Source organism: Rhagoletis pomonella, unplaced genomic scaffold (genome assembly GCF_013731165.1).
Source record: "Rhagoletis pomonella isolate Grant_MI unplaced genomic scaffold, Rhpom_1.0 Rhpom_scaffold_00014, whole genome shotgun sequence".
NCBI classification, from domain to species: Eukaryota; Metazoa; Arthropoda; class Insecta; order Diptera; family Tephritidae; genus Rhagoletis; species Rhagoletis pomonella.
The window spans coordinates 2,694,215-2,717,443 of record NW_023458568.1 but is presented as its reverse complement, the minus strand read 5'-3'; the positions used below and the strand labels follow the sequence as shown (position 1 = coordinate 2,717,443).

The 23,229-nt window shown below is 35.8% G+C and overlaps 1 protein-coding gene across 1 annotated transcript in view; it reads right to left on the bottom strand.

Annotated features, from left to right (window-relative positions):
- Positions 1 to 15,137: 15,137 nt before the first annotated feature.
- LOC118749167 (UDP-glucose 4-epimerase) overlaps positions 15,138 to 23,229 on the bottom strand; it is a 519,161-nt gene continuing 511,069 nt past the window's right edge. Inside the window, exon 4 of the mRNA XM_036483940.1 lies at positions 15,138 to 15,928. Coding sequence (XP_036339833.1) covers positions 15,407 to 15,928 — 522 coding nt within the window. The 3' untranslated portion in view covers positions 15,138 to 15,406. The remainder of the gene's footprint in view (positions 15,929 to 23,229) is intronic.

The window sequence follows — 23,229 nt, the reverse complement described above, 5'->3', positions numbered from 1 at the left end:
GAAGTTGTAGTTAGCGATAACGGATCGCAGTTCAAAGCGAACGATTTTAATAGTTTTCTTACAGAATTCTGGGTAAAACATAGTACACCGCCTTGTATTCCCCACAGTCGATCGCTTCCGAGCGGGTCAATCGCTCCATAATCGCAGCAATCAGATTGTACCTTAAAGAGGATCATAGGGAATGGGACACGAACATAAGTTCTATAAGCTCTACATTACGAAATTCTCTCCATCAATCTCTTAAATGTTCACTGTATCATGCGTTATATGGATTCGATATGTTAACTCACGGATCAGCATACAAACTACTGCGAAATTTTAAAATACTTGACGAGCCGTGCATAAGATTATCACGCGATGATCAGCTGGCGCTTGCTAGAAGTAAAATTCGGCTAAATATCACGAAAGCTTACCATTTTTCAAATTTTTCGTCATATTTCCATTTTGCTCTTATGGCTTGACAAATAGTTAATTGCTCTATTACAATTAGAAAGAGCTCGGAAGCTGTCTCATTTAAAACATATGGTGATCGCCAACGGATAACTTTTCTGGTGTCCAAACCACATTCTTTCTTTTGGAACCAGCTTGCAAGCAGTAAGCACGTATTCTTTAGCTACAGGATTTCGTCAACTTCGATTTTTCTTATTGGTTATGTGAGTATCCTAATTTTTCCTGAATGACGACAGCTTTTGCTAAATTATTTTGTTTTAAGGCAGAATATCATAAAAATTATAACTTGAGATAAAATTATGCTTCCTTATACCTCTTAATACATTAAAAAAAAAATAATAATAAAATCTCACGTTAATTCCTTAAGCTGGTCATTCACTTACGAAGACTAAAGTAGCTTTAATATTTCTACAAAATAAACATAAATTTCGTTTTTATTAAGACTTAAAGACGAGATTTGATAATTTGAGGATTTTTGGTGGAGCCCACGAGCAAAACTCATCATTACCAGATATTTAGTCCACCCTAAAACGCCAAGAGTTAATTTTTTAATAGAATATATGTATGGTGAGCATACATGCGATAAAACTAAAACAAAAATCCAATTTCCCGTCAAACCAAGCACCAAAGATACCACGGACGGGAATTGTGAACACATGCGGCGTAGTCGTTTAACGCTCACGACAATGCCTTTTGCCTTTTAAATTCACATGGAAATTTCCACTAGCAGTACTCTTGATAGAGCATACGGCACCAACAGCATCACTACGCTAACTCGCTAACGGCAAAGTCATGCCGGTCGTCGCAGGTGGCGATAACAAAAAAAAAGAAAGAATGGTGCGAATCGAAGAATTCACGTGGAAGAGTTTAAATTCGAATTTAAGCTATAAAATAGCCCAAAAATGAAAAAATACCACTTACAAAACCCAAATTCGCAACTACTACATGAATTTTACAAGGACAAGAAAAAAACATGTGTAATCAGTGTTTGAAAATTGAAGAAAACCCGAAAAATGTAAAAACGTTCAAACAAATCACTGAGCGGTATGAATTGTAAACTATATCAAAAAGAAAAGCTTAACGTCGAAAAGCTGCAATCACAACAGACAGCCAGCGCATTCGCTACTCGACTCTCACACCTGCCCTCAGAGAGCACTCTTCAACAAACCGACATATGCGAGCAGTGGAACCACATTTCCCGCCCATTAAGTACCGCCGCCGCAGAAGTAGTCGGATTTCAGCGAGCCCGAAAGAACAACTGGTACGATGAGGAGTGTAGGAAAGCTGCAGAGAAAAAAGATGCCGCCTACAGGGCCACGCTGCGATCGGGCGCAACGCGCGCTATGTGGGACCGCTATAGGGATCTGAAGAGGGAAGCGAGACGTATTTTTCCGCAATAAGAAAAAAGAGGCCGAAATACGTGAGTGCGAAGAGCTTGAAATGCTGGCCGACAGGAAGAAAGCCCGAAAATTTTACCAGAGAGTTAGGCGACTTACGGAAGGTTTAAAGACCGGGGCGTACTCCTGTAAGAACAATAATTGCGACCTACTAACTGATGTCCAGAGCGTACTTAAATTATGGAGGGAACACTTTTCCGCCCTACTAAATGGTAGCAGCACGGAAAGTTGTGGAGAAGAAGAACCCGAGTCCCCAGTCGACGATGACGGAGTCGACGTTCCACCGCCTGACTATGACGAGGTACGTATAGCAATAACGCGGCTGAAAAACAACAAAGTCGCTGCAGCTGACAGCCTGCCAGCTGAACTATTCAAGCACGGCGGCGAGGAGTTGATAAGGGGCATGCATCAACTCTTGTGCAGAATATGGTCAGATGAACGCATGCCCGACGACTGGGATTTAAGTGTGCTCTGCCCAATCCACAAGAAAGGTGACCCCGCCATTCGTGCCAACTACCGCGGGATCAGCCTTCTAAGCATGGGTTACAAGGTCTTATCGAGCGTATTGTGGGAAAGACTGAAGCCGAGCGTCAATGAACTGATTGGGCCTTATCAGTGTGGCTTTAGACCTGGCAAATCCACCATAGACCAGGTATTCACAATACGCCAAATCTTGGAAAAGACTCGCGAGAAAAGGATCGACACTAACCACCTATTTGTCGACTTTACAGCAGCTTTTGACAGCACTAAATGGAGTTGCCTATACGCCGCTATGTCTGAATTTGGCATCCCCTCAATACTCATACGGCTGTGTAAAATGACGTTGAGCAATACCACCAGCTCCGTCAGAATTGGGAAAGACCTCTCCGAGCCGTTCGCCACAAAACGGGGTTTCAGACAGGGCGACTCCCTTTCATGTGACTTCTTTAATCTGATGTTGGAGAAGATAATAAGAGCTGCAGAACTGAATCGCTCAGGAACAATTTACTACAAGAGCGTGCAATTGCTGGCTTATGCCGATGACATCGGCATCATCGGCAACAAAAACCGCGAAGTCTGTTCTGCCTTTCCCAAGTTGGATAGAGAAGCAAAGCGAATGGGTCTGGTGGTAAACGAGGACAAGACGAAGTATCTCCTGTCATCAAACAAACAGTCAGCACATTCGCGCCTTGGCACCCACGTCACTGTTGACAGTTACAATTTCGAGCAAGTAGAGAATTTCGTTTACTTGGGAACCAGCATTAACACCGATAATAACTGCATCAATAAGCATTGAAATCCAACGCAGAATCACTCTTGCCAACAAGTGCTACTTTGGACTGAGTAGGCAATTCAGGAGTAAAGTCCTCTCTCGACGTACGAAAACCACGCTCTATAAGTCACTCATCATGCCTGTGCTGGTATATGGCGCAGAAGCATGGACAATGACAACATCCGATGAGGCGGCTCTTGGAGTGTTTGAGAGAAAGATTTTGCGGAAGATTTATGGGCCTTTACGCGTTGGCGTCGGCGAGTATCGCAGAGGATGGAACGATGAGCTGTATGAGCTTTGCAACGATATGGACATAGTGCAGCGAATTAAAATACAGCGGCTCCGCTGGCTTGGTCATGTCGTTCGAATGGACACCGACGCTCCAGCTCTGAAAGTATTCAACTCGGAACCCGCTGGTGGTAGCAGAGGAAGAGGGAGGCCCCCACTGCGATGGAAAGATCTGGTGGAGAAGGACTTGGCTTCGCTTGGCGTTTCCAATTGGCGTCAGTTGGCACAGACGAGAAACGACTGGCGTGCTTTGCTGAACTCGGCCAAAATCGCTTAGGCGGTTACAGCGCCAAAAAAGAAGAAGAAGAAGAAATCAAAAATACGGTGAAGTTCACAAAAACAAAACAACATATAGCAGAGAGGGAGTGAAAACCACAAATAATTATAGAACAAAAAAAAATCATCGTGAAGTTTTGTAAAACAGAAAAGTCATTAAACATTAAATTGTAAGAAACAAGATGAAATTTGTGAATAGTAACGTAGGTTTACGAACGGATGTGCAGACAAACGGACGGACGGAGTGATGATGAGCGATCGCAGTTATGAAAACCGTGTTGTACATTAATCAGGCTTTTCTGAGTTATAACGCCAGGCTAGTGAAGGCAATAAAAGCATAACCACATTTTGAAGCAAATCCGCGTTTATTATCAAGGGGTAGGAAATTATCAAAAGTTTGCTATTAGTGAAATCAACGCCAAGAAAAAATAGGCCGTACACCCTAGTGAGGAGTACATCAGAGTTATAATTATCTCCATACAGCATCACCAACACATGAAGGGCCTTTCAACGATGGAACGCATGCATTGGTAAGTTATCTAACTCTCTATTTCTATTTCTCCTATTTTTACTCATCCTTATACATACCATAAAGCACTCAAGAGTTATTGAAATTTTTTTTAGCAGCATGTCACCCTGCTAAGGGTCCCGCCTCTGTTAACGCTTTGTGATCGCGGAATTTGTAAACAAAATTAACATATGGGACATGTGCTGGTTAGCATTGTTGAAGCAACGAACTTAGGGCCGGTTGCTCAATGTCTGGTTATCACTACCACTACACTATCGACGATTTCGAATCACGCATGTAACATGTGATCGATAAAGCAGTAGTTGTGCTTAACCGGAGCTTCTACCTCCGATTTGTGCTAATCAGACATTGAACAACCGGCCCTTAATGGTTGCGAATTTATGTAAAATTAAGTCGTTTGACGTAAGCAGTTAACAGTGTTCCATGCTGTTGGTTACATACGCGATTCGCTGATGTTTGTTTGATGCGTGCGAAAGCTTAAGATATGTGTGTTCGTATGATCGCTTTTACATATGTACATTTATATGCGCGTGCAGCCTGAAAGAAAGGTTAGGGGTTGCGGTCTAAAGTAGGAAAAAATTAAAAATTAAAATTATTATTGCAGGGATAGGTATATGAAGTTTTAGCAGTAATTGCTAGGAGAAAAGAAGAGAAAGCAGGGTATCGCGGAATACTAAATCTTGAGTATCTCTTTGCTCAACGAGGGGAAAGAGTAGATAACCTCGCGTAGCTGATCGCACACTATCAAACCTTTGAAAATTTGAAATCGAAAATAAAGACATACATATAGACAGATAAGCGTGTAAGATATAAGGCAGAAGAACTTACAATATAATTTATATCCCCAAGAAAGAGATTTATAGGTTTTTGATGAATTGTAAAAGTTTTTTTAAGAACAATGATATCATATAATAACGAATCGTTAACTAACGATATGAATTTCTAAATATAGTATACTTTCAGTGGAAATGATGTGATAGGGTGGGTTACCTTTTAGTAGGGATCATTCAAAAAAATTAAGCTCACCGAAGGATCATGGAAGGGTGGGTCGCGAACCACTGGTGCCATTCTAATTTGACTCCTAGGAAAGGGTGGAAGTACCAAAATTCAAAGAGGAAATGTCTCGTTAGGTAAGTAGAATTTCTATAGTTTCCGATTTCTTGGTTTGAAGACTGGTCAGATATTTTTTTTTTGTGATTTAACTAGACTGGGAATATGTAATAGAAAAGTACTGTGAAGTACGCTTAGAGAAAAGGTCGCGAATTCCCCCGACCACTGTTTGCTAGCCATTTAGACGGCTCCCGACAGACTTTTTCTCTTAGGCCTGGACAAGGGGGCTCCAGGAGCTAAACCTCTTTGTCCCCGTAAACTCTGATGCAGAGAACAAACTTTTTATCCGAATTTATTCCAGCTATTACCCTATTTGAGAACTCCTGATCAAAAAGTTATACATACATTACACAGGACAGGACTGGCCTATTTCTCTATGTTGATCTTCTTTTCTTTCCTCTGTAGCTTTCTTTACGTCTCCTCACTTATTTGTTATCAGCAGGGCCGAGGAAAATAAGCAAGAGAAAATCCATTTTAAGCGCTTAGATAAGCACTAAAACATTGGTAAATATGCTTGAAAATATGCTCGCAAAACAACAAAGTTTAGTTACAGTTTTTTAATTCAGTTTATTTCAAGGATTGAAAAATTATAATAGGCGATCAAGTGTTGCTTGATAGTTTTTCTCAAATAATGGAGATCTGCTCGTTTTAATTTTTTTTAATATTGGTTATTCTTCAATTTTAATATTTTCAATAACACTAATGCCTTCCCGTAGAGACAAACCATTGGTTTAAAATTTTTGTACCCAAGCAAAAATGCAATTGAAGGTACGGGTCAATAAAAACCAAATCTGTTTTTATGTTATTATTTGTAAACATTTCGACGAATAAAAAAATGCCATAGAAATGGTCAATAAAAATTTATTGAGCCAAATTTTCTTTATCAGTACAGTTCTTAAGAAATTTGCTGCGCTTTCTACTATGGTTTGCTAAAGTTTGTTTGTGAAGAGCACAAGGTACTCTTGTTTTCAACAGAACAGCAGGCTGTAAAATATCAGACGTCAAAGCTCCTTGGACACTACTATACTCACACAGGAAAAAATAGCAATTTAATTCTTGACCGTTTTCTTAAAAGGTCCGTACTTCGAGCTTTAAACATTGAAATAAGCATGATCGTTAAAATTAAGCTTGGAAACCATGAATAAGCAAAATAAGCGATTCCAAGCAAAAGCTTAAACTTTTCGGCCCTGGTTATCAGGCATGATTAACTTTTTGATTATGTAGCTAACAGCAAGGCTATGTAGGGATGCAAGCATGCCTACATGCCGCCTCGCCTGGCTGGACCATGCTGCTACATAACTAGGGATGTTGCGATTCTACTGATATAATTTTGGTATCGATACTCTTGTTTCGATACTGGGTAAATCGGTATTCGATACTAGGGTGACGATACTATTGCTATCCGTATGGGTATTTTCTTTCGATACCGCTTAATATATCATAATAACATCAATATAAATATCATCTTCATATAAGCCATATTGTTCCTAGAATAGTATTTAAGTATATTTCCTGGTTAGTGACTGTATGTTATCGTTCGCGCGATATTTTCTTTCCTATGCCCATTTGATACTAGTATTGATATTTTTATGGAATCGTAATGTATTCTAACCGTATAAGCATAGTACACGTACAGCATAACGACAATGATTTGGTTTTATTTCTGTTTACCTGCTTTTACGCCGAAAAGTAAAGTATGGAATCACATTACCAAGATAGACAAAAGCTTGGTTAAGTGCAACGTCGGTTTGAAAAATCTCAAATTTTCGTGCACAGAACAAATTTAAAGAAAGATTTACTGATTTTCTGATAAAAGAGATCCATTTTTTATATAATGTTTATTACGCACTGCAGTTGTTAAAGATTTCTTATTAATTTTCATTAACTGCATCACTCATATTATCCCCCTTATTCTAGAACCCGAATTTTCGTAATTCGTAATTCGTAGCTACGCTACGAAAAACGAAAATCCACATGATGCAACCCTTGCGGAAACTTGTGCAGCATTGCCAGCTATCAGTTGTTTTTCGAAGACAGCTGAATGAAGGAAAACAAAGTGGAAAGGAATTAAAAAACACTCATGAAATGCTTAGATATAGTAAAATTGTTTGATTTTACATATTTTGAAGGAAACGATGGATTCTATTGCATTTGCAACTATAGCAGCGGAATAAGAGCGCGTTATGGGAATGATTTCACAAAGATATGCACCGCTGTCGGGCATAGTAACCATGGGCGCATCTATGTCAGCTTCTGGATGAATTGTTGAACCACAAGCCAGAACTCCTCCTATGCCTGAAGAACTGGTTCTCAATCCAGTTAATGCAATAACAGCTTCTTCCAAGCCATTGAAAACATGCACTTCCTACCACCTGCTGCACTTGCCTCTGCCTTCGGCCGCGCTTAGGGATTATAACCCTTACTAAGTAGAATTCTCCGTCTGTGTTGCCGGAGAAGAGGGGCTTACGCATGTTAAAGGTATACAACATATCTTTTGCATATAACTCCGGCTACACCATCCACTGGTTTTTTGCGCAGACCCATCGCAATTTACAAAAAAAAATGCATAGTGCAAACCGAATTTATTAATAAACTAGTCCTCGGAAATTTGAAAAATTTGTTGTAACTAAAAGTTTAGTCCTTTGATTACACGTGTATGTTTTGGATTCCGGTTATGCGTTTGGACACAACTAAACCGGACCCAAGTTTCTCCATAAGGGCAACAAAGATTCTTTTTTGTTCGTTTGTATAAAGCAGTGGATAAAAATATACGCGTATATGAAAGGCATATTTATCTGTTTAAATGAACACCCCTAATATTTCCTGCAAACACACATCGATTTATATCTTTTATATCGCCTCCGACACAGAATTGATTTCGTACAAAATTACGCAAAATAGGTTACTCGTTCGTTTTTAGGCATGCCATGGTTACGAATTTCGAAAGTTCGAAAATACGATTCGGGTTGCAGCATACTATTTCTACGATTCGTAGCAAAATCCGAATACGAAAGAGTTGCAGAATAGGGGTGTATGTTAGACATTTTTTGTATCAAAAGGATAAAATATCGATATTTTATTTCCGATACCAGTACCAATATTTGCATCGTTACGATTACATAGTTGCAACACAATAACAACAAAGTAGCATGCCCATCCGGCGTATATTTATTTAATACATTTTGATCAACTGCACGTTCTGCGCATTCAGCAATTCTAGCGTGAGAACGATCGCAAAGCTTTTCGTTTATATTTTAAATCTGCAGCGTAAGCGTCTGACTCCTTCTTCAAAGAATTAGGCTTAACTTAAAAATATGTGATGAATAAAGTTCAGTTGCATTTAAAGCTTAAATCAAGAACGTTGTCACTTCATGGCGATCCTGCCAAGAGCACAATGGTGTTCAACTGCCTATAGCATATGCTTCTAGAGCTTTCACTAAAGGTGAGAGCAATAAATCTACAATTGGCAGCAATCCACTGGGCGATTGTACATTTTCGACCCTTTATACATGGAACAAAATTTTTTAGTAAAATCCGATGAAAAATCCGTCATCAAAATTAACACGTATGAGGCTAGACCTCGAAGAGTACGATTTTACAATAGAATACCTTAGGGGCAAAGAAAACCATATAGCTTATGCATTATCAAGAATAAAATGTGATGACACAATCACAAGTAAAGAAATAACAATTCAAGATTTAAAATTGCTCAATGAGTAAAATTCTAAAGTTCTTGTCATGACTAGATCTAAAACGAAAAAACGAGATCCTACAAAAAACTGACATATCTCTGAAAATTGTATTAATAAAGATAAGCCCAAAGTATATGACGAAATAAAATTTAATAACGTCAAAAAGTGTGTCATACTAAAGCTCTCTCTAAATGAGTGCTCATTAAAGAACGGAAAAGAGACTTTAGTACACTTTAAGGTTAACGATTTGTTTGTTAATGAGAAATTGGACTTAGGACAATTTTTCCCAAGGCTGGAAGCAGCAGCCGGCAAATGGAAAATTACAAGTTTAAATATGTCACCAAAAGAAGAAATATTCGAAACCATACTCACTAGTGAATTTAAATATAGGGGCAACAAATGGCTAAAGAAAATTAATATAGCGCTATTACCCAAGGTGACAACAATAAATAATCAAAATAGAGATATGGTGACAGAAATTTTAAAAAGTTCCACGACAATCCAATCACTGGTGGCCACAGTGGTGTCGCGAGAACTACTTCAAAAATAAAACGTTATTACTATTGGCGATACATGACTTAAGACGTAAAAACATAACAAGACACATCAAACCACCCGCAGTAATAACACCAACACCAACTGCTGCGTTTGGAATAGTGTTTGTTGATACGGTTGGACGTCTGCCTAAATCGCAGAGTGGTAACGAATACGCTGTTACAATTATTTGCGAACTAACCAAATACTTGATAACAGTTCCAGTTCCGAAAAAGGACGCAAAGACTATAGCAAAAGCAATTGTAGATTCCTTGATCTTAGTCTGTGGCCCTATACCGATATAAAGTATAGAAAACTACGCGAAAGAACTAAAATTTAGATTGCAGATAGCGTGGGAAAAGAGCAAGACTTTTGTTACAGCAACAAAAAGAAAAAGCAAAGAAATTAGTAGATAGGAATTCAATAGATTATAAAATAAATATAGCAGATAAGATAATTATTACAAAAGAAACAGGACATAAGTTAGAAAATAAATATATAGGACTATACAGTGTCAAAGAAATAGATGATAGGAATAACTATACAATATAAGACAAAAATAAGAAAAACCGTAGAGTACATAAAAGTAGATTAAAGCTATTTAGCGCATAATTGTTCATCAAATGAATGAATATCACTTTATGAAAATACAACTTGTCCTTTTCTCTAAAACATTTTTTTATTACATTATCAGAATGTTAACTATTTTGTGTAAATAGAGATTTCAAAAACATATAATTGAAATAAATTCAAAAAATCAAAATAAAATAAAATAAAGGTCATATTAAGATTTTGAAATCTTTATTATTTTTCATATATTATATGTATCTAAGCGTGATCACAACTGCAGTGTGCTCCCGCTTCCAAACGGGGAAGGTGTTATACGCTTACATAGTTGCAACACAATAACAACAAAGTAGCATGCCCATCCGGCGTATATTTATTTAATACATTTTGATCAACTGCACGTTCTGCGCATTCAGCAATTCTAGCGTGAGAACGATCGCAAAGCTTTTCGTTTATATTTTAAATCTGTAGCGTAAGCGTCTGGCTCCTTCTTCAAAGAATTAGGCTTAACTTAAAAATATGTGATGAATAAAGTTCAGTTGCGTTTAAAGCTTAAATCAAGAACGTTGTCACTTCAATTTGATACCGGTATCGATACTTTTATAGTATCGCAACATCCCCATACATAACATATGACAACGTAACTTTTCGCAAAAAGATATTTAAAAGACGCCTAATAAATCTCCGATCTGGCATGGGTGCTTTGAGAGAAGTAATTTTGATTGTAATTTTCACACGTATAGTTGTAAACATTGTGCATACTTACAAGTAACAAATGTTCTTCTTCTGTTTGGAAACTGCCTGGAAAATGTACTGCCAAAATGTTAGAAAGGGTATTTAAAGTGATGCAAAAAAAGACTTAAGTTATTAAAAAATAAAAATTTTCAAAATATGCACTGAACTAATTTAATCCCGATTTCTATATGTCCAATTTAAATATTTTAAAGCATTTTGGACAATAGATCCTGCATTTAATGGAACTTTTTTTTACTGTTTTTATAAATATTGATTTACACTGTATTGGGTTTAGTGATGTAAAACTTCGATACTTTCAAGTATCGATCGATACTCGATACTTTTACATTATTCCGTTAAAAATACCTTATACCAAAACCGATAAAAATCTTATGAATTTTAATCTTATGTACTTACTCATAGGGCCGGTTGTTCAATGTCTGGCTTTCACTCCTTGCCGGTTAAACATCATTTTCGACGTTTTCGACATCATGCATATAACATATGATCGATAAAGCAGTCGTTGTATTTAACCAGAACTTCTACCTCCGATTAATGCTAATCAGACATTGAACAACCGGCCCATAGTGACTCTTTTTTAGTAAAAATATTTTCAATCGAAAACATTGCATAAAAACTACTGAACTGCCGTTGAAGCATATTGTTACACTTATACTTACCATAAATAATTTGTAACTATTTCAGCTATTTGGGGATATATTTTTCCAGTCTTTCCACCACGCGAGCGGATCTCTATTGGCTCTCCAATAAATCTTCTTGAATATGTTGATTACCCTCGACTATGGCAAACGCTAAAAAACTTTTGCGAGCTTACTTAGATTTTTGATCAAAATCACTCCAAAGAGAATTGCCATTGATCCACGTTGTGTTCCGGTAAATTATCATTTTAAAGCCTGATTATACACTGCTCCTCAACCGTTGTAAATTTTGCAACCCGTTACTTTGCTTTGGTGACGCTTGTTATGAAAATATATTTTAAGGATGATGTTTGAGTATCGAAGTAAATTATGTCGATACTTTTTAATACTGATCGAATACTCAAATCGCTCAATAGTATCAAATACATACTATTCGATACTTGATACTATTCACATTACTAATTGGGTTACACTGTATTGGGTATAATCGATTAATTGTATTTTCGTGTTTTTATCATCCGTGAACAGTAAATTGTGATTTTAAATATCGAGCCCTAACCGCCAAAATAACGTAAGCGCCATTTTTTTCAAAATTTTATTTTTGATGCAGAAATGCATCTAGACGCTCTAGGAATATTTCTGCATCAAAAAGAAAATTTTGAAAAAAAATGTCGCTTACGTTATTTTGGCGGTTAGTGCTCGATATATTCCACAGAAACACAATAAGGGTACTCATTTAAAAGCGGCAAACTCTCGCAAACTGGGCAAACTGTGCAATTTAAAACCCTCGCAAATGAAATGTCAAAATTTGTATGGAAAGCTATTTGCACGAAAAGGGCAAGTTTGCGCGGAAATTTTTTCAATTGAAAAACTTATTTCTGAAGGAGTGTTAATAGCTTTAAGTGTGGCCACAAGTGTGGCAGAAAAGTTTGTGAATCAATGGAAAAGAATATTCGTTGCAGTTACCAAGAACTTTAGATTTATCAACTTTGATAAAATTCCCTTTAAACATATTATTTCTCAAGCTGCATATATAACCGATCTATCAGTTGGGAGGATTTTCGACTACGTCAAGTAGAGCATAGCTTTTATTGTGATAATTGTTTTTTTTTCTGCGCTTCCAATAGCTGCATTTACTTCTTTTGTTATTATGTTTTTTATGGACCAATCTTGAAATACAACTTTTGAATTATTTTAAATGGGGCCTATGGGATATTTATTTTTAGCAAAAATTTCAAATAAATAACGGTTATTTTATTTGCTTGTCGGGTGTCGTCGGGCAATATTCTTTTATAGGGATATATTTTTGATTATTTTCTATAAACCTCTGTTATAAAACTGTCCGCCTAAGTATGCTTTCTCCGCTATTTAAAGTCGAAGTTTAACATCCTTCAAAACGGATTCTGAGCAGAAATGTTAAACGGATAGTTATAGGGAGAGTCGATAAAAAATGTGTTAGTTTTATCGAACATTATTCGTCAAAGATCTGGTGGAAAAACTCGATGCACTGCTAGTTTCTTCCTTCTGTTTTCTTCATCAGTAAAAATAACTTTACAACTTAGACAATCTGAAAAAACGGAGGGCATATCCGGACTCGCCGATCTAAATATGCCATAGAAATATGAATGCCGTATTTAAATTTTCCTGAAGTAGCTTTTTTGTGGACCTATAGTATTCAATGGATAAATATGTCACGAAATTGAACCTAAGATAAATGTAACTAGCCTTTTTTTCTCATATAAATTATTAATTATGATTAAGTTCCGTATTTTCTTTCATTATGCAAATATTCCTTTGTGCGTTGGCGAAAAGATTTATATGATTTCTTATACATTATAAACAGAGCTTGCAAAAGTATGCCAGAAAAAAATGGAAAATAAGCGCTATAAAAAGCCCGATAAATTACCAAAATATGCTAATTCAATGAAGTTTTATATAACTTTTTCAATTTTTCATTCAATTATCTCGTATAGTATAAGCAAACATGCTTTTTTAAATTAACAATCGAAATCTTGTCATTGAATAATTAGAATTCCTGCAAGGTGGTAGCAGAAGTATAAAAAACATATGTGTTCAATCTTCCGATTAAAATGACTTGCGCGCCCTAATACTATATCCGCTTCATAGTTGCCTTCTCCCTGCTGTATTTTGGCTACTGCAAAAAGAAAGTGGAGAAAGGAAAACACTCCAAAATCAACATTCTCAGCGCGCGGCGGGGGGGAAGGGGGGGGCTGTGTTTAATCTTCCGATTAAAATGATGTGCGCGCCGTAATACTACCTCCGCTTCATAGTTGCCTTCTCCCTGCTGTATTTTGGCTACTGCAAAAAGAAAGTGGAGAAAGGAAAACACTCCAAAATCAACAATCTCAGCGCGCGCCCACGGGGAAACGGCCACCGCAGAATAATATAAACGGACATAAACATATTCAAATATGTATATCGTAGTTCCATACATAAATTTGTAATAAGCCAAATCAAGTTCAATAATTTTTAATAAATAAACACTTTTATAACGTTTATTAAAAAACTCAAGTGTTTTTTATTTAAAACGAACGCGAAGATCCTTCTCGCGTTGCTAATATGTATTAATTCCCATTTTTTCGCATTTCTATCGTTTTTCCCCCGAAAATGTATTAAATGTTTTCAAGTATGCAAAATAAGAACGTAAGTCGAATGTATTAAAAAACCAAAAAAATTTCCAGATACATACATATATGCAATATAAGCTTTATCAATCATTTGATTAGATTTGCCAGCCTTGGTTATAAACAGGGAACGGATTTTATGGAAATCGCCTTTTTTATGCTAAAGAGATAGAGTACATTCTATTAAGAATGTCCATGATTTAGCTTTCCCTGATTCCATATATACACATTTGATGTTGCCTTTTTTTGTCTTTTTTAACCAACAAATGCGAATTCGGGGTATATAGAAAGCCCACGGCCACAGACACGATAATACACAATACTTCAAACCACCCTCAACAGCACAAAAATTCAGCCTTTAGGTATCTTATAACCAGGCTTGAAGGAATCCCATTGGAAAAAAGAAGCTTTTTTTTAAATAGGTACTCTGCATAGCAAGGACTGGGGACAACATGTTGTATAACAAATGAAAGCTTGATTCATTTACTATTTAACTATACGATTTTTGAATATATTAAATAGATAAGGCAGTTAAAATAAAATGTGCTTCTTTAAAATTGTTTGCCATTTTTTACATAAATTGGATTTTTGCTAAAAAATTTCAATATATATATAATATTTGCATATCTGGTTAAACGGATTCATATCTCCAATTGAATGACATCAAAATTATTTGAATCTGTGCTATGGTTTTCGAGATATTTGGATTTGAAAACAGCGCTGCATTTTACTTTAGACTTTTCGTAACTCCTGTAGTTCTCATTAAAACACATATGTATATCGCACACCTAGATCTAAAGTGAGCCAACTCAAAATTCAGTTCGGGAAATATAACTGCTTGTGGATCGTACAGATGCAACGCATTTAATACAAAAAGAGGTATGCCAGTATTTTTTTAGTAAGTGAATATAATCATGAAGAAAAAAATATTTGCATTCATTGGAGGTAAGTCCTATTTTTTTGAGTTGATCCCACTTTAAATCTAGGTGTGCAATATGATAGCGGTGGAAAGTATATTGACCTATTTTTGCATTTCAAATGTACATAATGAGGTTAAGTATGGCTGCATTCCAAAACGTCAAAATACAAAGCATCAGGTATCTCTTATTTCTAAACCTCAGTAGATTGTAATTCCAAATGTGCGCAACCAAGGTTAGATGCTAGTTTTCAACTAGGTTGCGCAAATTAGACCTTTTCTCCAAGTGTTGTTTAGAAATAAAAGACACTGATGCTTTGTATTTTGACGTTTTGGAATTCACCCTATATTTAAAATTATTTAGGAGCGTAGCCGTTGGGATTATTGCTTTGCCAACGCCAAGTGTCTTTACACATTTCATGTATTCCACGTTTAGCTTTCCACCCAAGAGAAGCTTCCGCTAACGACGCATCGGCATAACAAGTACTGACATCTCCAGAACGTCGGTCAGTAAATTCAAAGTTTACTTTACGTTTGCTAGCTTTCTCAAAGGCATGTACCATTTCCAGAACAGAATATCCAACACCAGTCCCAAGATTATATGCAAAGAATCCAGTTTCGGCAACATTTCGTAATTTTTCCAAGGCTTTTAGATGGCCTTCAGCAAGGTCTACAATATGTATATAGTCACGGACTCCAGTACCATCTTTTGTTGGGAAATCAGATCCGTAAATTCGTAAAACATCTCGCCGCCCTACAGCCACCTGGGCAATAAACGGCATTAAATTGTTAGGCTCTCCATTAGGGTCTTCACCAATGCGCCCGCTTGGATGTGCGCCCACAGGATTAAAGTAACGAAGTGAAACCACCGCCCAACGCTGTAAAAATATATAGGAATTTTTATTAGTTATGGTTATTGTAGTATTCTAAGTAATACTAGTAAATACTCGTTACTTACGAGTCGTAAGTAATACAAGTAAATATATAATCAAATAAAACACCTCTTCAAGGTAAATATTTCGAGTGAAGAAAGCTGAACTAGAAACACAAAATTTATGATATCAATTTAGCTTTTCTAATGGACTCGGCTGGAAAGATGCCACAAAAATTACCGTCAATGATAAGCGGCAAGAATATTTGCTCAATTTTATTCAGAACTTTAGTTGTAAAATTTGATTTTGATTGAATATTTTGATATCTTGTTTGCAGCAGCGTCATAAAGCTCAAAAATTAAATAGAAAATTCAAAATCAAAAACTGCTTTGCTTTCCGCTTCAAAGCGCGTCTGATGAATACTTGCTGTATGAATACTTTCATATATATAGCTACAGCAATTTGAAAGCTTCACTTAGCTCGTAACAGCTTCGCTCGGCTCGACTTCGCTTTCTGTGTGAACGTGCCCTAAGAGTGGACAGAACTTTGTAACGGTCCGAATAAATACAACTATTTTGCGTCAGTTTCCAGGGCAGTTAAAAAAATTTATATACTTTTCGGCACGAAATTGATATCATAAATTTTGTGTTTCTAGTTCAGCTTTCGTCACTCGAAATATTTACCTCGAAGAGGTATTTTATATGATATCAATTATTTTGTGATAGGAAATTAAAAATCAACGAAAATCCAAACAAAATTCTAACGGCCCTATTCACAAAAAATAAAATAGATTTAAAGAGCTCTATAAAGTGACATTTTCATACAAATTTTCTATTTATAAAGCAGCTAAAGTCATCTTTATTTTTTATGAATTTGGGTGTAAATGTTTTAAATAAAAAATAAATTTTTAAAAACGCTTTCTAAATCTGAATGCCTTATTCAAATATTTAACATTGAATTCAATTCCATTGAACCATATAATTTTTCGAATACAGAATAAAGCGACAAAGGATGATCAAAAAAATATATATATAAAAATTAAAAAAACAGATTAAATGTGAAAACTGATAAAAACATAGGTACCAACATTAGATACAATAAGCAATTGTATTCGTCTCATTCTCTGCGCTGCACACATGCGTTTTTTTGCGTTGCACAAGGGTATATTAACTTTGTTCACATAACGGTTGTTTGTAACAGCCAAAACGAATCGAGATAGATATAGACAAATATATACATAAATGTTCAGAATGAATAGAGAAGTCGATTAAGCCATGTCTGTCTGTCCGTCCGTGTAAACGACGATTGAGATATCTCAACGAAATTTTGTATATAGGTTTCCTTTATCAAAGGTAGGTTGGTATTGAAAATGGGCGAAATCGGACTGTAACCACGCTCACTTCCCATATAAAGGTTATTTCGAAAAATACAAAAACTACGATATTTCAGTAAACATTGGATGCAAATTGCAGAAAACTAATATGTGAAGTAGAATTTTGGTAAAAATTAATATTATTTTGAATTTTTTGAAAAATGGGCGTGAACCCTACCACTTATGATGAAACGCTGTGTCTAATAGCCGCTTCATCAATCCTTACCAAACTTGGTACGAGTCTTGCCTAGGGTCTAGCTAAGAAATCTGTTGGAAATCTTTGAAATCGGGCAATGACCACGCCCACCTACCATATAACCGTAATTTACAGAAACACGAAAACTGCGATAAATCAGTAACTATTAAAGCTAATTCCCCTAAAATCGATGATTGCAATAACCACTTAGCAGAAAATTAGATTATTATAAATTTTTGGATAGTGGGCGTGGCGCCCTTAAGACCACATATGTGTATCTCGGTAACCGATTTATCAATTTCTGTCAAACTGGGTTCAATTAATAACCTTGGTACGGAAAAGCAATTCGGTAAAAACTTTTCAAATCAGTAACGGTAAATTTCAGAAATACGAAAACTCCGATATTTCAATAACTGAGCATGCTAATTTACTCCAAGTTAATAGTTACAATAATTTTCTATCAATGAATAAGAATGCTATAGACCTCTAGGAATTGGGCGTGGCACCGCCCACTTTATGATTACAAAGGTATATCATATGGTAGTTCATTAAGTAGAGTCGGGATTGTGAAACTAAGTGAGTGTTTTGAGTACTCATTCCTGAATTTAGGTACCTGGAAGCGTCCTTATTCCCGTCTTCGTATTTTATAATTATGATCTATGGGTTTTCTGAACTGTGTGGCATCATAAAATTCGTTAAGCACTGAAAGCAAAATTCTTTGCCCGGTAGTAAAAAACATATAAATCACAGTTTCAAAGTTTATACAAAGTTTAGGAAAATCCAACAAAATTTAAACTTTTTCTTGAATCTTTACAACATTTTTGGGTATGCAGTTTTCTAGCCCATACAATTTTAGTCTAATGAAGTGCAAGTTTGATCCAGCTAAAATATCGCGCTGATTTTTGATAATTGTTTTTTGGAGACTACTTTTGCGGTTTTTATATAACAAGTGTAATCTTCAAAAATATGGCGTTGATTTTTTGAAATTTTGTTGCTAACGGTCTCCCGCATTTTGTTTCGTAAGAAATTCATGCTTATATGGAAAAAGTGAAAAAATCCGTCACCAGAAAAATATTCTCAGAAATCAACGGGATTTTCTAGGCATTTGAAACTTGCACTTCATTAGACTAAAATTGCATACTCAAAAGTTGTCTAAAGAATCAGATTAAAAAAGTTGAAATTTTGATAAAAATTTGTGGAATTTTCCTAAATTTTGTATAAGGTTTGTAGCTGTGATGTATGTGGTTAAAGCTTGAACAGTATTTTTTATAGAAAAATAACAAAAAAAGCTCGAAAAACATTACGATTGTTTAAAAAAAAATAAGCACGTGGTCATTTGTTTGAGTCACGTACTTAGTTTTTCTCTCTGACGCCTGACGTTTTTTTAAAAGGACTTTGGAAATTAAAAATATGAATATTTCAAAACTTTTTTTTAAAAATTCAGTGCAATGTAGTATAAAGATAAGGGTATCAAATCTGTGTTCGTTTGGAAAAGTAGCTTATGTCGAAAGGCTGGCTTTAGTATAATACGGCATTCCCTTTAGTCTTTAAACAACAAGGAATTTTTGGATGAGACTTAACAAGAATATTGACTTGCTAGTATCGGAACTATTTCTTGCACGTTTATTTGCCAAAAGATTTTCAACGGCTTAGAGCCGGTGAGTCATTCGCAATCGTATGCTGCGAATGCCGATTTATACTAAAGCCAACCTTTCGACATAAGCTACTTTTCCATACGAACACAGAAATATAAGAAAAAATTCTGTAGAATTATAACAGAATAAATGTTTTGGTGCATAAGAACGAATGGGTACAGAAAATGTCCTTCAAAAGTTTTGACCTTAAAAATCCTTGAAAATTTGCAATATTTATTTTTGAAAAAATTGTTGTTTGAGGACTAATACATGTACATACGACCACATCATCGAATTTCGCCCTGAAAACTATATTGACTTGAAAAGATAAAATTTATTAAAAGCACATTTTCAATACCTATTCGTCCTTGCTAACCAAACAATTTTATATACAGCAAAAATTTTATTGTTCTTAAACTCAACAGAACTTTCTGTTTCATTTGGTACCCATATTGTTATCTACATTGCACTGATTTTTTTAAATAATTTTTAAAATTTCAAAGTTCTTTTGAAAAAAAATTCTGACGTCAGAGTGAAAAACTAAAAACGCAGGTTTACTATATTTGGCCCATAGTTTCGTGAGTATATAGATTCTTTCGTGTGTTCTGGAATTTTTTTGTTTTTGTGGCACAGTGTTATTCATAGTTTTGAAATATATTTCATGAAAGCAAAAAATAAAAATAGTTGACATCACTTTCTTTTTTAAACACCTAGGATATCACTGACCATTATAAAGGACAGTTAATGACGGCAAAGCCCCAAGTTCTACATACTTGTTGATGTGATTTTTGAAATGAACGATACAAAATTAGCCGGTATACATATTTTAATTTAATTTTTAATTTTTAGAATCAGTGGTTGAAATTTTATACTGAAAGGGTTAAGAAAGCTTTAGATTAAAAGTGTGATACTTAATGCCTTTCACCATAAACGGCGCCAATTTTCTGGGTTATCGAGCCTCTAGCAGTACAAGATTAATTGTTGTCTTTCACGAAGGTCTTTAAATAAGTCTTCAACTAAATACTGAAGTATATTTACGAATATCACCTTTTATTACACGCTTAAATTTAATTTCTTAATTTTAGCAAGTATTTCTTTACTGCATTCACCTGAATTTTGGGGGTTACTACTAGTTTTGATAAATTGTCAGTTTAATTTCTTATAAAATTTACCTTTAAATTTTTGCATCTTTAGCATACATCGAAACTTTGTTTTAGATAATCAATGTGAAATAATTGCAGAAACGATAAGCCGATTTGCTGAGCAACCGAGACGTCTGCTTTTTAAATAATTTTTGTAAAACAAATCGGCAAGTACATACCGAAAAATGAATGTGTAAAAATTAAAACTTTGGGAAATATAGTTTGAAGTTTTTTACGAGACTTAACTCTGCATTCATGTAATTAACATTGTGAAATATATGCTTTCCATGTACGCATGGTATTCTGGCTTTTGGTATAAAATAGAACATCCAAAGGTTAATCAAGTCAACCCAATAACTCAAAATTGGTAAATTTGCACATTCATGCTTCTGGCATAAGGGTGACGATATGTATTTACTTCACATGTATTAATTTTTTATACGCCTGTCCTACATATCATTGGCTGAGTGGAGGATCGACCTATCTCGGCAGCCGGTACGAAAACGCCCTATCTCAGAAAACTTTTCAAGAACGCCCTACTTTAGAACGCCCTATTGCAGAATTTTATTGAAAACCACAATATCTCAGAATTTTGTTCAAGAACGCCCTATCTCAGAATTCGGTTCAAAAACGCCCTATCTCAAACGAAAATACATTGAAAATGAGCTGAGATAGGACGTTTTTGAATCGTCAGCTGAGATAGGGCGTTATTCAACCAAATTCTGAGGTAGGGTGTTTTTCAATCAAATTCTGAAGTAGGGCGTTCTTGAAAAGTTTTCTGAGATAGAACGATGTTGAAAAGTTTTCTGAGATAGGGCGTTTTCGAACTGGCTACCGAGATAGGCCGATCTTCCACTCAGCCATCGATATCTTCTCAGTGAGAAAATAATAGTCGTATATCGACACTTGAGTGGAAGATCGACCTATCTCCGTAGCCAGTTTGGAAACGCCTTATATCAGAAAACTTTTCAAGACCGCCCTACTTCAGAATTTGATTGAAGAACGCCCTATTTCCGAATTTTATTGAAAAACACCCTATCCCATAATTTGGTTTAAGAAGGCCCTATTTCTGAATTCGGTACAAAAACGCCCTATCTGAAATGAAAATGTATTGAAAATGTGCTGAGAACCGAATTCTGAGATAAGGCGTTCTTGAAAAGTTTTCTGAAATAGGGCGTTTTCGAACTGGCTGCCAAGATAGGTCTATCTTCCTCTCAGGTGTTGATTTCTTGTTATTATCAGTGTTGCCGTTTTAGCCCTTACTTTTTTTGGCCACACAAATTTAAAATTGCCTCTAGCTCTTTTTTTAGCTCTTCGGAGAATTTACTTATACTTGGCATGAAAAAGTTGTATGTGCTTAATTTAATCTCAGTTTTTTTTTCATTTATGTAAGAGATGAATTTTTAAACTAAGAAAGACTGATATATACATATATGTATGTATTGTATGTTCCTTACGTTTTTATACATACAATAGTGAACCCGCATGGTGCAAAACGCCAACATTTAATTAAATTTTTTAAACAGGTGAAACCCTATTCAAAAACCTTTAAAAATATTCCTAATGATTAATCTAACCCTTTTCTGAGTGATGAGAGGTTTCGCATGGTGTCGGTTTTCATATTACTTCAAAAAATAAAACCTGTGCAGATCTATGTCGAATCCCAGTTCTTTAATTTGACTTCTCATTTTGGAAATTCGAAATAACGTTGCAGATGTGATGACCTTCAAAAAAAATAAATAAAAATAGATGGCAATTCTAATTAAAAATATTATCAGCCTATAGTTTTCTTAAAACTCTTTCGTTTGACACTAATATTTCGATAATTCATTTATGTATCTTTCGTATAAGTAAAACAAATTCGACTTTTCAAACAGGTGGCAACCTTTTTAAAGGTATTTTCAAACTAAAAGCTTTCGCCTGGCATTGTTATACATATTTCAATTAACTGATGAACTAAGTTGAATTTAGTATTTTTAAGCACATGGCAACTCTCGTAAATAAAGTTTAAAAATAAATTATTTTCAAACTCATTTCGATTGATACCCATCTTTTGGCAATCCGATTAACTTCTTAAATAATTTGAGCTAAATTTTTTCAACAAAAAAAAACCAAATGTTCAATTTAAAGATTTCTTAACACTCGTTCCATTGATAACCATATTTTAAAATTTCATGTAACTTATGTATAATTTTAAACGAAATACCACTTTAAAACCAGGCGTCAACCCTCTTAAAAATTATTTTCGAACTAAAATTTCCTTAAATATTTTTCGTCTGACATTGTTATAAATATTTCAAGTAACTGATGAATTAAGAGGAAACTCATTTTTTTAAACACGTGGTAACCCTCCTAAAGATAGTTCTTAAATAAAGGATCTTAAACCCATTTCCATTTATGAGGTGGGTTTTATCGAAGGCTGAGGTAGCTCAGCCGCTCCAGGGTTGAGTGGAGGTCCCACTAACCCCCACTGAATAAAATAAACACAGTAGTAAAATATAGCGAACACAACCACACACACACGCGGCCGTTCGGCCAGGCTGCCGGTACCCTGACGTCCACGAAGAGAGGGGAGAGAGAGAGCGACTAACTGGTCGGCGGTCGGCGTCGTGGCTCAGAGAGCGGAGACTGTCTAGTGGCTAGTGACGGTGGCGGTGATGTTGAGAGCGGTGACGGTGAGAGCGGTGATGGTTCGGTGATTAATGACAGTGAGAGCGGTAGCGAGCGTGATGATGGTAAATGCCCACAGGACGGGTACTGCAGCCAATGAGAGCGACGATGCTGATCGTGATGGCAGTAGCAGTCCCTTTAGTAGTGACGGCCCTGCGGTGATGTTGACGGTGGCCCAAATAGTGGTGAGGGCGGTAGCGACCTCCCGTAGTGAGAGCAGTATTGGCGGCCCTAGTTATAACAACGGGCCTCTGATGAGTAACGGCGGTGACAGCGGCCCTGGATGGCGATGA